The sequence below is a fragment of the Barbus barbus genome, assembly GCF_936440315.1.
Source record: "Barbus barbus genome assembly, chromosome: 45".
Lineage (NCBI taxonomy): Eukaryota > Metazoa > Chordata > Actinopteri > Cypriniformes > Cyprinidae > Barbus > Barbus barbus.
The window spans coordinates 20,555,056-20,567,903 of record NC_136723.1 but is presented as its reverse complement, the minus strand read 5'-3'; the positions used below and the strand labels follow the sequence as shown (position 1 = coordinate 20,567,903).

The following is a 12,848-nucleotide window of genomic DNA, read 5'->3' as shown; positions in this document are numbered from 1 at the left end:
AGTGCTTCGTGATTGGTCAATCTGAGGCATGACCTCACCGTCAGCTGACTGCAGTGGGCGGGGTCTTTCCATATGATGCAGGAAGTAATATGGTATTACAGTGAATGTGAACACTACAAGCTTTGTTTTCACAATGTCTAAATATGACTGAAATATATGTGATAAAAACATCAACGCATCTTTGAAAGCGTAAAGGAGTGCGGTGAAATCAGGTAGGAAAGTTATTTTACCTTCACGCGAGATTTATCTTGCTATCATTGTTTGTTGCTGGTGGTTGGCCTGTTATCAATGGGTGCCGCCAGACTCATTTAAAGTAAAAGTTTATAGTCGAGTATCGTTAAATCAGCTTAGAGTGCATATTATTGTACATCTGTATACATATTTAAATTACATAAAAGTATTTTGACATATTAGCAATGTAAGTTATCAAAGTAAATGAATTAGAAAACAAAATATCAAACCAAGTGACATTTATTTGATAAAACAACAACAGAAAAAGCCATTTATTAGCATTTTACAGTAACACTTGATTTCATATTTTGATGTCTAATGCAATGACTTTCAGACATTTTAAAGTGCCTAAATCCCTTTTGAAACCCCTTTTTAGAGTATCAACTTCATTACCTTACATGTTAGTAACTCCACCCAGAGTAGAGTTTTATTAGTCAGCGTACAAACAGTGTAAACTGAAAGTGTGTTATTGATGTGCAGGCAGGAGCCATCATGTCTGAGCACAGTGACTTCAGTCTGTCGTCTGAGGAGAGGGTCCGCGCTCTCACCAAGCTGGGCAGCTCTGTGGATGTCAGTGAGGACGTGCCTCCCCGCCGGTACTTCCGCTCCGGGATGGAAATCATCCGAATGGCCAACATCTATGCAGATGAGGGGAATGTCGAGCATGCATTCATTCTTTATAATAAGTACATCACGTAAGTACAGTAAGAGCAGCCTGGAAGTGCCAAATGCCTGGCAGGTTGGGTATTGCTTGCACATATCAGAAACATCAATCACTCTCCTGATGGAAAATTTCCATTAGTACAGTACAAAATAAGGCTCTTAAAGTCAAATTTTTTTTTTTCACTTACTGATAAGTGAAAAGAGGTGCTTAACCTTCATAAAATATTGATCGTCAATGTCAAGAGGTCAAACTAAATGCAATATAAGCTGAGATGTTTTATGTTCTATTTATTTTATGAGATTTGCGATTTTTGCAGCCCTGTATCAAAAACTAAATTTAGGATGTGTAAATAGTTTAAACTCTGATTTGACTGATTTTGCTGTTTATTAGAAATAATTAGAGATAAACATTAAATGCACTTAAAAATTTAATAGATTTCAAAAATAAATAAAATAATTCCTATTATATACTGTATATTATGTGACCCTGGACCACAAAACCAGTCATATTATGTCAATTTTCAAAGCTGAATTAATAAGATTTCCATTGATGTATGGTTTGTTAGGATAACACAATATTTGGTTTACATGCAACTATTTGAAAATCTGGAATCTGAGGATGCAAAAAAAACAAAAATTGAGAAAATCACCTTTAAAGTTGTCCAAATGAAGTTCTTTGCAATGCATATTACTAATCAAAAATGAAGTTTTGATATATTTACGGTAGGAAATTTACAAAATATTTTCATGGAACATGATCTTTATTTAATATCCACAGCTGCGGGAACACATTTTATCTGGGGGGTGCTGGGGGCGGGGCTTGATGTTGCAGGGCGGGGCCATGGTCAGGATTTTTGACAAAATATTAAACAGCCCAAATTCTTATAGATTATTAACGTACAAATGAAGACAGAGTTATATACGAACCAATATATATTTGTGCTTTTGTGACTTAAAGGATAATATTTGTAAAATAATAAATAATGTTCCTGTGTTTTACTTCCTTTTAGGTTGTTTATTGAAAAACTTCCTAAACATCGTGAATATAAAACAGCCAACATTCCTGAGAAGAAAGAAACGATTAGGGTAAGATGTGATTTTCCTCTTGCTGGGGAAAGTTAAACGCTTCATAATGCATGCCAAATGTGAGAGAATAACTCAAGCTAATGAATATCCCTTATTTTTCCATGCTAGAAATTAAAGGAAGTGGCTTTTCCGAAAGCTGAGGAACTGAAAACGCTGCTTCTCAAGCAGTACGAAAAAGAACATGCTGAATATCTTGTCCGAAAGGTGGGTTACAGATTTTTCTTAAATGATACCCACAATATAATTCCAGTAATAGTGTTTATTAATGGGTGTGTGACTCCTGGCAGCAAGTGGAGAATGAGGCCCAGGCTCGAGAAATGGCCAAGCAGCGGGAGCAGGAGGCCGAGAGGCAGAGACTGGCCGAGCAGCAGCAGCGTCGTCAGCACGAGCAGGAGCAGTTAAGCGCCTTTGAGAAGATGATCCGCAGGCAGGAGCTGGAGAAGGAGCGCCAGCGTGTCTTGCAGGAATTCAGCGTCCCGGCATCACCCAGCTCTCCCCCAGATTTCCTGGTGTCTGACGTACAAGGACCTCCACAGGCCTCATTTTCACCGCCCATGAGCCCCGGAGGAACCCCGAACCACATCTCTCAGACCTCACCCCTCCCAGCATTTGACCGCTCACTGAAGCCTAGTGTTTCAGTCAGTGCAGGACACAGTGAGGCCTCTCAGTTTGCACTTCCTTGTTCAATGCTGACCTACAAACATTACAATTGTCCCGTCGTTAAATTGAGATTATATGCATTTTCTTAGGTGCGCTGGTAAACGGCGTGCGGCAGCTCTTTGTGCCGGCCGAGCTATGCCAAAGGTTTTTAAAGCTAGCAGATGCCAACACCGCACGGGCCGTGGAGACCTGTGGGATTCTCTGTGGCAAGCTGGTACGTACAAAACATGCTCAAACACATGCAGACTAAGCTTTTTTCATTTTAGCTATCCATTTCAATAAATCCCACTTAAACTAGGCTATATTTCAGTCAAAATCAAAAGAAAACACTCAAAGTAAATAAAGTTTATTTTTATGCCATTAAGATTTTTTATTATAATTTTTTTTCATAACAATAAGCAGATTTTACCTCAAAATTCTTGTTCACATAATGCCTTTGGACTGTTTATGTAATAATATGGATATTTTTAATACAGAGAAAACATTACCATAATATCATAATTTTTAATTAGCAACTGAAATTAGAGCTAATACAAAACATATTGTCATAATGTATTAATCATTTACTATTAATAATATACATTTTAGCACATCTTTATTGTAATATAAATATTAAATTATTACATGTATTTATGCATAATTGATGATAAAATAAAACTGGGGCAATTAATATTTTTTAAATGTCTCTCATACTCAATAAGGCATTTATTTGATCAGAAATAAAGTAAAAATAGTAGTTTTGTGATATATTAAATTTAAAGAACTATTTTTCTATTTGTATAAATTTAAAATGTAATTTATTTCTGTAATACAATGCTGAAGTCTTCAATGTAACATGATCCTTCAGAAATGATTCTAATATGCTGATTTGCTGCGCAGTTAGTATCAATTATCATTGGAGCTCAAATATTAATAATGGATCTTATTATTATTATTATCAAGATTGAAAAAAGTTTTTGCTGCTTCATGTTTTTGTAAAACAAATCTGGATTCTTTGATGAATAGAAAGTTCAAAAGAAAAGCATTTGTTTGAAATGAAACCTTTGTAACATTTTAAAGGTCTTTACTGTAATTTATGATCAAATTAATGCATTCCTGCTGAATAAAAGTATTAATGTCTTTCAAAAAATGAAAAAAAACCCCATCAAACTGTGCAAACTGCAAACTTAATAACATTTCTGAGGAAATCCGTATTATGATGAGCAAATCACAAAACAGCTTGCTTGTCTTCGTCCACAGATGAAGAACGCCTTCACTGTGACACACGTGATCGTACCCAAGCAGAGTGGAGGACCAGATTACTGTGACACTGAGAACGAGGAGGAACTGTTCCTAATCCAGGATCAGAATGATCTCATTACACTGGGCTGGATTCATGTATGATGTTTTCTGTGTAGTCACATGACTTTTTTTTTTTTTAACAGTATCACTGTAATTATGTGTCTTGAGAATAATTAATCTCTTTTTTTTCCTTGTTTATACAAGACCCACCCGACCCAGACGGCCTTTTTATCCAGTGTGGACCTGCACACACATTGCTCTTATCAAATCATGCTTCCAGAGTCTATAGCCATTGTGTGCTCACCTAAATTTAATGAGTACGTTTTTAGCTATATGCTGTGTTACTTGGTTTGAGTGATAGTTAGCGAGTATAACGGAAAAATAACAGTCTGATAACTTATGCTCCAGAACTGGCTACTTTCGGCTGACAGACTATGGGATGGACGAGGTCTGTTCCTGCAAACAAAGAGGATTCCACCCGCATTCAAGGGAGCCGCCCCTCTTCTCTGTGAGTGATGCCTGATTAGTGAACCCTAAATATTAAACCTCAGTACTTCAAAGAATAGCTTACCCCAAAAAATTAAAATAGGTCATCCAAGATATAGATGAGTTTGTTTCTTTATTGGAACAGTTTTGGAGAAATGGATCCTCTGCAGTGAATGGGTGCCGTCAGAATGAGAGTCCAAACATCTGATAAAAACATCACAATAATCCACAAGTAATCCACACCACTCCAATCCATCAATTAACATCCCGTGAAGCAAAACGTTTCTTTGTAATCAAATCCATTATTAGAGTATTTTAACTTCAAACCATGCTTTCTGACCGAAATAACCAGTCAATCATCCAGAATAACACTTCCTCTAGTGAAAAAGTCCATCTCCTGTTGTTCCCGCACATCAAATCCATGCTTGATCTGTGCATATTTCTCTCCTGATTCAGATGAGACGACTTTTTCACTAGAGAAAGCAATGTTATAGAGGACTTGTATTTTAGCCAGAAGCTGTAATGATGGATTTTTCTTAAAACATGCAGTTTTTCATGTCACAAGATGTTAATTGATGGACTTGAGTGGTATGGATTAGGTGGATCATTGTGATGTTTTTATCAGATGTTTGGACTCTCATTCTGACGGCACCCATTCACTGGAGGATCCATTGGTGAGCAAGTGATGTAATGCTAAATTTCTCCAAATCTGTTTTGATGAACAAACAAACTCATTTACATCTTGGATGGCCTGTAGGTGAGTAAGTTTGCAGCAAATTTTCATTTTTGGGTGAATTATTCCATAAATTTGATCTACTTTGTCCTTCATCTTTATGTGCACTATAATGAAGGTTTTGCGTCTGTGTTTTGTGCTCAGGCTAGTCAGCACGTCACCATAACAGACGGAAGTGTGACCGTGATGGATTTGCGGTGATTTCATCGCTTCTGCTTTGAAATACGTGCCTTTGCTCTTGACCTCACAGCGACTTGCCAAGAAGCTCCTAATGGGCCAAGAAGGTCCCGTGCTGAGCATTGCTACAAAAGACACAGGGCCTCCATTATCACATCTTAGCAGTCTATATTTATTAGTTTAATTCTGTTATATCCAAATGTGACCAATAAGAGCTTAAAGTTGAGGTGTGTTGTTTCTAGCATTAGCAGTTGTGACCTCAAGAAAGTGTAGTGGAAAAATAGAAATGCATGGCTTCTGTGAGCTTCCATTTGTTTAAAACTAGTTAATTCTATTTGATGCTGCAGAAATTACACACTTCACCTTTAAACACCTGTGAATATTTCAGTAGTGTTCATTGCAAAAAATGATTTTCCAATACAAGTATTTAAACATGTATTTGAGAAACAAACTAAGTCTCATTTTCTGAAAAAAATGATCAAAATTAAGTGAGTTTATGATGAAAAACAAGATTATTTTTCATACGCAATTGACATATTTAGTTTTATTGCTTTAAGCATAAATTCACTTGATTGTGATACATTTTTCATCTTACATCATATGTCTTGATTTATGAACATTTAGATATTTGTGATGGGAAAAGTCAAAAACGCTAAATAAGAAAATCTTTTTTTGCAGTGTTGTCTTTGCCATTCTATATTTTGTTCTTTTAAAAGACAGAAGGCTTAATGATATGCTTCATGTGCAGGATCACATAAGCCATCCACTTAATAGCATACTGCTGATACATTGTATTTAAATATGCAGTTGTTTTTAGCTCTGCCTCTGGTCATACTGGAAATGTTTCAGATCTTTATGTTACTTTAAAGATCCTTGTACGCCATTGCGTCCGGTTTCAGACAGAAACTGTATTTAGCGTAACACATGACAGTGAAACAGCTGATTCATTACGTCTGACTGTGATTTTGTTAATCTCTTACAAAAATAGCTACTTTAATATGTATCAGACTGTTATCATGAAGGCAGATGTTCTTTCAGCCAAACTATTCTCTGTTGCTTTCCATAACATTAAATGTGTTGTTAGTCTTAATGCATATTTTGTATATAATTGTCATTTTTGGGGACTCTGAAGCCTTGCGTTTTAGTTAAATGCAAACATATCTTCACTTATCTGCTAAGGCAAGACACTACAGGGAAAACCATTGTTTTGCTCAATTTTGTGCTATTTTATTTCCATAATATGTTTTCTTTCAGAGTAGTGGAAAGAAAATATCCAAAATACACATTTAAGGGTTTATTATTTTCTGTTATGTACATTTATGCATATTTAATTAGATAATGTATCGTTTGCCTATTTAGACATTTAATTTCTGAAGCTTGTAATACAAAATAATTGTCTTAAACTACTGTAATTAATCAACTAGGGACGTATGGTGATATATGTGTACCTCATTCACCTGTGGTGTCTTGTCTAAGTTAGCTTTGAAAGCTTTTATTCCACTTATGGACTGAAATAAAATGTTTATTGCTTACCATGTTCACTGAAGTATGTGCTATTTAAGTGTTTACTTATACTAGACGTGTTAAGCTGCTTAAGTACGGTACAAATAAGCAATATTAAAAACAAACGCGGTCGCTATTCAATAGGTGGCGCTGAGGAGTCGCTCTGTTTTATTGTTTTATACACAAATGATGCGCAGAAGAAGACGCTTTTCCTGCGTGTGCTAAGCTGCTGTTATTACATAGATTTTCGGTTATTTTTTGATCAAGTTGTGGTTAAAATTAACATTTATCGCGAGCTATCGCTAAAATAGGCAACGGATACGTTTGAAACGCATCTTAATGGCATTTCGTTTGAGAGAAAAAATTAACAGTACTTAGCGTACAGGCTAACGTATACAACGTCTTACGCAGTAGGACTTTAAATTACTGTAAAATAACAGTTTGTCCTATTAAAATAGAAATATGACAGAGTCCAAAGAGACAGCTTTGAGTCTGAAGTCTGGTGTTACTACAGTCGCTGTCAGGAGTGATGTGAAAGAGACTGAGAATCCGAAGAGGAAGATTCTTGATGAAGATGAATATATAGAGGTACGACAGGCCTATACTGTTTATAATAGGGGGGTTTGTGGAATAATTCGTTGTATTATGCATAATCATTCAGTAATTTATTGTGTTATACCGTTAATGATCATGTGTTTTGAGTTCCTTGAATACACTTACTTAGTTTGACTTTGGCTTTGGTTTTTATTATTATTAAAAAAAAGACGGTGACCTTCAGTACCATGGAGTTTACACAAAATACCAAACCTCTGGACAGTTTTTAACATACAGTGTGTATACAGGAACAGCTGATTGAGTTTCATGTGTCACCTGTAAACAACATGCTTATATCTGCCTAAATGATTCTACCTTGATTTGCTGATGACACACATACCTACCTGTCACTTTCTTCTAAAGAATTTGGAGAAGATCATCCAGAGGGACTTTTTCCCAGATGTCTCCAAACTTCAAGCGCAGAAGGATTATCTGGAGGCGGAGGAGAATGGAGATCTGGTGCGGATGAGAGAGATCGCCATCACATACGGGTCTGTGATGGCTAAATACACCCCACGAACCTATGTGCCCTGTGAGTGACATTTCTTACTGTTTGTGATTAATACTTAAAGGAATAGCTCACCCAAAAATGAAAATTTTCTGAAAAGATACAATGGATCCTCTGCAGTGAATGGGTGCCGTTAGAATGAGAGTCCAAACAGCTGATAAAAACGTCACAATAATCCACAAGACATCCACACGACTCCAATCCATCAATTAAAAATTTCAAGTTAAACTGCCTTTATAATGGATTTGTTACAAACACACAGCTTTTCGCTTCACAAGACATTAATTGATAGAATGAAGTTGTGTGAATTACTTGTGGATTATTGTGATGTGACGGCACCCATTCACTGCAGAGGATCCATTGCTGAGCAAGTGATATGCTTAATTTCTCCAAATCTGTTCTGATGAAGCAACAAACTCATCCACATCTTCAATGTTTTTAAATCATTTTGTTCCCATTTAGACACGACTCCCTCAACATTTGAGACCCCAGATGGTCGAAATGCAACTCCAAGTTCACAGAGCAAACACAGAGCAGCGAAAGAGGATGGTAAGTGGCTGCTGCTAAAACTAATACATATATCTTACGCATTTGATTAATTAAAGTACATTATGAAAGTTTTTTAGTATTATTGTATTTTTGAAATATAAATGTGCAAATATGGCACTATCAAATTACATGCCTGACCTTGGACCACAAAACTAGTCTTAAATCGCTGGGGTATATTTGTAGCAATAGCCAAAAATACATTGTATTGGTCAAAATGATTGATTTTTCTTTTATGCCAAAAATCATTAGGATATTAAGTAAAGATCATGTTCCATGAAGATATTTAGTAAATTTCCTACTATAAATAAATCAAAACTTAATTTTTGATTAGTAAAATGCATTGCTAAGAACTTATTTTGGACAACTTCAAAGGCGATTTTATCAATATTTTGTTTTTTTGCACCCTCAGATTTTCAAATAGTTGTATCTCGGCCAAATATTGTCCTAAATTTCATAAATTTTGATTTTAGAAAAAGTTACCCTTATGACTGTTTTTTGTGGTCCAGGGTCACATATGCACAAATTTGCATATTAGCTAATTTCTAAATTCTTGTTTAATTTTTCAGATGGGATTTTAAGTCTTTGTGAATCTCCTTTTTGGAATTTTAAAGATATATGCTTCATGCGTTCTGTTATGTTTCAGGAAAAGATGCTGGAAAAACAGAGGTAAAGGATCTTCCGTCTCTGGACCGTTTTCTTGCTAAAAACACGAGTGAAGACAACGCATCCTTTGAGCAGATAATGGAGCTCGCGGAGGACAAGGACAAGCTGAGGCATGCGTGGCTCTATGAGGCAGAAAATGAATTCAAAGAGGTACAACACAATAATAGCTACTACATATCATTGAGTTTTGTATTGGTGGGTCTTGTTTTGAGTTCTGACTATGTTTATTGTTCTATCGTTTAAAGAGGCACGAGCAGAACCTCGCTCTACCGTCCACAGAGAAACAGGCGCTTGAGTGCACCAAGGCAGGAGTGGAAACATGGCAGTACAAGGCCAAAAATGCACTCATGTACTACCCTGAAGGTAAGTTTCCCATTGAGGATCTGCAGCAGTATATTATTACATAATACTTTCTGAGGCATGTAAATTAACTGTTATAACTGTGATATTTTGTATTTGCTGGTGATAGAAAATTAACAGCATGCAAGCAACATCATAAATATTGCAGTAATTTTGGTGTCATTTTAATATGTATATGGTTTATTTTGTTTCCCAAAAGGTGAAAAAGATGACACTCTGTTCAAAAAGCCACGGGAGGTCCTGTACAAGAACACACGGTTTGATGTTGACCCCTTCTGTAAAGCCCTGAACAAATCACAAATCCAGCAAGCTGCTGCGCTCAATGCACAGGTAACAATGACCTTCGCATCTTATTGGTCAGCATCAGATCATAAATCAATTTCATGAAATATGACTAAACTAAACTCTGCCTTCTGTCTAGTTTAAACAAGGTAAGGTTGGTCCAGACGGCAAAGAACTCCTCCCTCACGATTCCCCCAAAGTGAATGGTTACGGATTTGAAGGAGAAGCCTCACCTGCTCCTGGTGAGTGCCACTAATTTCATTGATTAATTTGAGTTTTAGTTTCATATAGAAATCCATGCCTATTACTATAGTTATTACACAATTTATATTTGTGTGCAAACATAATTATAAGTATTTATGCAAAGGTTTAAACATCAGAATGTGTGTGTTATTTTGTTTATTTTTTTAAACAGAAGAGCTTAAAGTTTTTTGAAAACTTAGTACTTGTGTCATGTTTTCCTGAGTGGCTTGCTTGTTTTTAAGGTATTGCAGAGTCTCCTCTGATGACCTGGGGTGAGATCGAAAGCACTCCGTTTCGTCTGGATGGCTCGGATACGCCACTTGTGGAGAGAAGTCATGGTCCATCGTTCAAGGTCCAGTTCATTTCTAATTAGAATGTCACTTGGTTTCATTCACATGTGTATATAAATTGAAAATTTGAGTTTTATTGTTGCCCGATTTGATGTAATCAGAAAAAAAAATCAATGTGTGTTAGATGGCAGTGTGATGTGTGTTGTCCAATATTTTAATAAAAGTAATGCATTTTTTTTTTTTATGGATGTTTTCCAGATTCCAGAGCCTGGGAGAAGAGAACGGTTGGGACTGAAAATGGCCAATGAGGCTGCGGCAAAAAACAGAGCTAAGAAACAGGAGGCGCTGCGCAAAGTCACTGAAAACCTCGCAAGGTAAAGAAAAATAGTCTGAAATTGTAAAATATGTTTGTATTTCACACTTTTTTTCTAGGATAAACTACATTTTTTATTATTTGTATTTAAAAATGGTGACTAGAGAAAACGGAAAATGTACACATTTTTATTATATTATCAGGATAACAATTTAAGTGAAAAGTTGAATTGTAAAATTAACAAGAATTTTCATATGTCTTAGTATTTGGGTCATCCTCCATTTTGCTTTATTGATGATCAACCACAAACTATATTAATATGTTAATGTCTTAAATATTTTATCATTGTATCAACTGTAATATTCTATATTTTGTTTTCAGAATTCCAAAACTTTATTTTAACATTTAAATTAAAACCCAGATTTTGAATCCCAGATTTTCGGTGTGGTTTCAGACTAGTGGTTGACCGATATATCGGCAAGCCAATTATATTGGTTGTTATTTGACAGTTTTTAATTTTTGGCATTGGCCGTTACATTTTTGTGTTTTATTTTGACAATGCAACTTGAAAAAGAGAAACTTTGGTTTGCACATGAAAATTAGAAACCAAAAGATCCCTCTTTATTTTCAAAGCGATATTCAAAACTGCATTTATGTTGTGTACTAAATGATTATTGATATGTATTGCAGCCTCACTCCAAAGGGACTGAGTCCCGCAGCTCTGTCTCCTGCCCTTCAGCGTCTAGTAAACAGATCATCCAGCAAATACACAGATAAAGCGCTGAGGGCGAGCTACACCCCGTCACCCGCACACAGGAGTATGGGCTCTAAGACTCCTCTTGGAGGCCTAGCCACTTCCTACAGCACACCAACACCTGGGAAAACCAGAACCCCGGCCACACAGGACCCAGCCTCCATCACAGACAACCTCCTCCAGCTGCCCAAGAGGAGGAAAGCCGCGGATTACTTCTGAAACTACAGACTGAACAAAAACTCTAACATGGACAGGGTCAAATATTTATTTTTTATTACATATTTTTCTTTTTCCTTTTTTTAAAACTGTGAAACTGAATTAATCATCTTTTTCTTGGACTTCATTCTTTAAGGAAAAAAAGTCTGCAACTTAAAACACCTACACCGTGTAAAAAAAAAGTTTTTATATTTTATCTAGCATATATCCAGTTTTTCAGCATCATTGTTTTTCGACTGATTCAATCAGGTGAATCACTCGGTCCATTCAGTTCTTTCCTAGTCTTGATTTGTTTTGAACAAAACTGATTCAGTCCTGAAGTTTTAGGATCTTTTAAGATGTTGAAGACATCTTTCAAGATCTCAGGGGCACAATAAAGGTGTTCTACAGATTTGTGTGCATTATTTTACCATCCATAATTTACATGATTCAGTTGTTGAATCCATCTTTAGGTTGCATATATGCAAACAGACTCTTTTAGTGAACTTACAATCTATAATTTCAGGGTTTGACAGAAGAAAGGAAATCATGTCTTTTTGTTTGTCATTAAGACTGGACTAACACATATAATGCTGGGACAGACTCTGAATTATTTTCTTGAAAGTAAGTTTGAACATTATTTTTGTAATATCTGTTTTTCAGTCACATGTTTTATATGATGTAATTGTATATAATCCATGTTGGCCAAAACAACACAGAAGTGTTTCATAATTGTTTTTTGCAATACGTTAAACTGAAAAAAAAAAAGTTTTCACAGAGAAATGGCTAGTAATATACACAAATAATTACAAAGAAACGGCAAGGAGCACATTGACTTCAACATGAAATAAAAAAAAAACGTTAGTATTTTTTCTCATATAAATGCACTCTGGTAATCTGGGTTTTTCTTGTTTGTTTTTTTACAACTTTGAAAAATCTAGTGGCTAAATTGTTAATTTAATTTGTATTTTTTGGGGGGTTGGTAAGATTTTTTGTTTAGGGATTTTGAAAGAAGTCTTATGTTCACCCAGGCTGCATTTATTTGATCAAAAATACAACAAAGATAGAAATATTGTGCTGATTTGGTGCTCAAGAAACATTTCTTGTTATTGTCAATGTTGAAAACTCAGGTTTTTTGATGAATAGAAAGTTAAAAAGAACAGCATATTTTTGAAGTAGAAAAGAAATGGGACATTATAAATGTCTTTAGTGTCCTGTTGAATAAAAGTATTCATTTTTTTATTTTTTTTTAATTACTGGTCCCAAACAGTAGAGTA

At 35.5% G+C, this 12,848-nt stretch overlaps 2 protein-coding genes across 2 annotated transcripts; both read left to right on the top strand.

Moving 5' to 3' along the window:
* The first annotated feature begins 55 nt into the window (after positions 1-55).
* On the top strand, positions 56-6,857 carry LOC306864001 (STAM-binding protein-like A). The gene is made up of 10 exons (XM_079407647.1): positions 56-212; positions 712-926; positions 1,905-1,980; positions 2,089-2,184; positions 2,268-2,634; positions 2,730-2,854; positions 3,880-4,017; positions 4,126-4,238; positions 4,330-4,429; positions 5,285-6,857. The coding sequence occupies exons 2-10, from the start codon at positions 724-726 to the stop codon at positions 5,339-5,341; spliced, it is 1,275 nt and encodes a 424-aa protein (XP_079263773.1). The 5' UTR covers positions 56-212; positions 712-723; the 3' UTR covers positions 5,342-6,857.
* Positions 6,858-6,993: 136 nt separating this feature from the next.
* On the top strand, positions 6,994-12,812 carry LOC306864102 (splicing factor ESS-2 homolog). Its single transcript, XM_079407818.1, has 10 exons — positions 6,994-7,408; positions 7,778-7,946; positions 8,385-8,471; positions 9,115-9,284; positions 9,380-9,497; positions 9,694-9,824; positions 9,916-10,018; positions 10,262-10,371; positions 10,568-10,683; positions 11,313-12,812. The coding sequence occupies exons 1-10, from the start codon at positions 7,283-7,285 to the stop codon at positions 11,593-11,595; spliced, it is 1,413 nt and encodes a 470-aa protein (XP_079263944.1). The 5' UTR covers positions 6,994-7,282; the 3' UTR covers positions 11,596-12,812.
* The last annotated feature ends 36 nt before the right edge of the window (positions 12,813-12,848 follow it).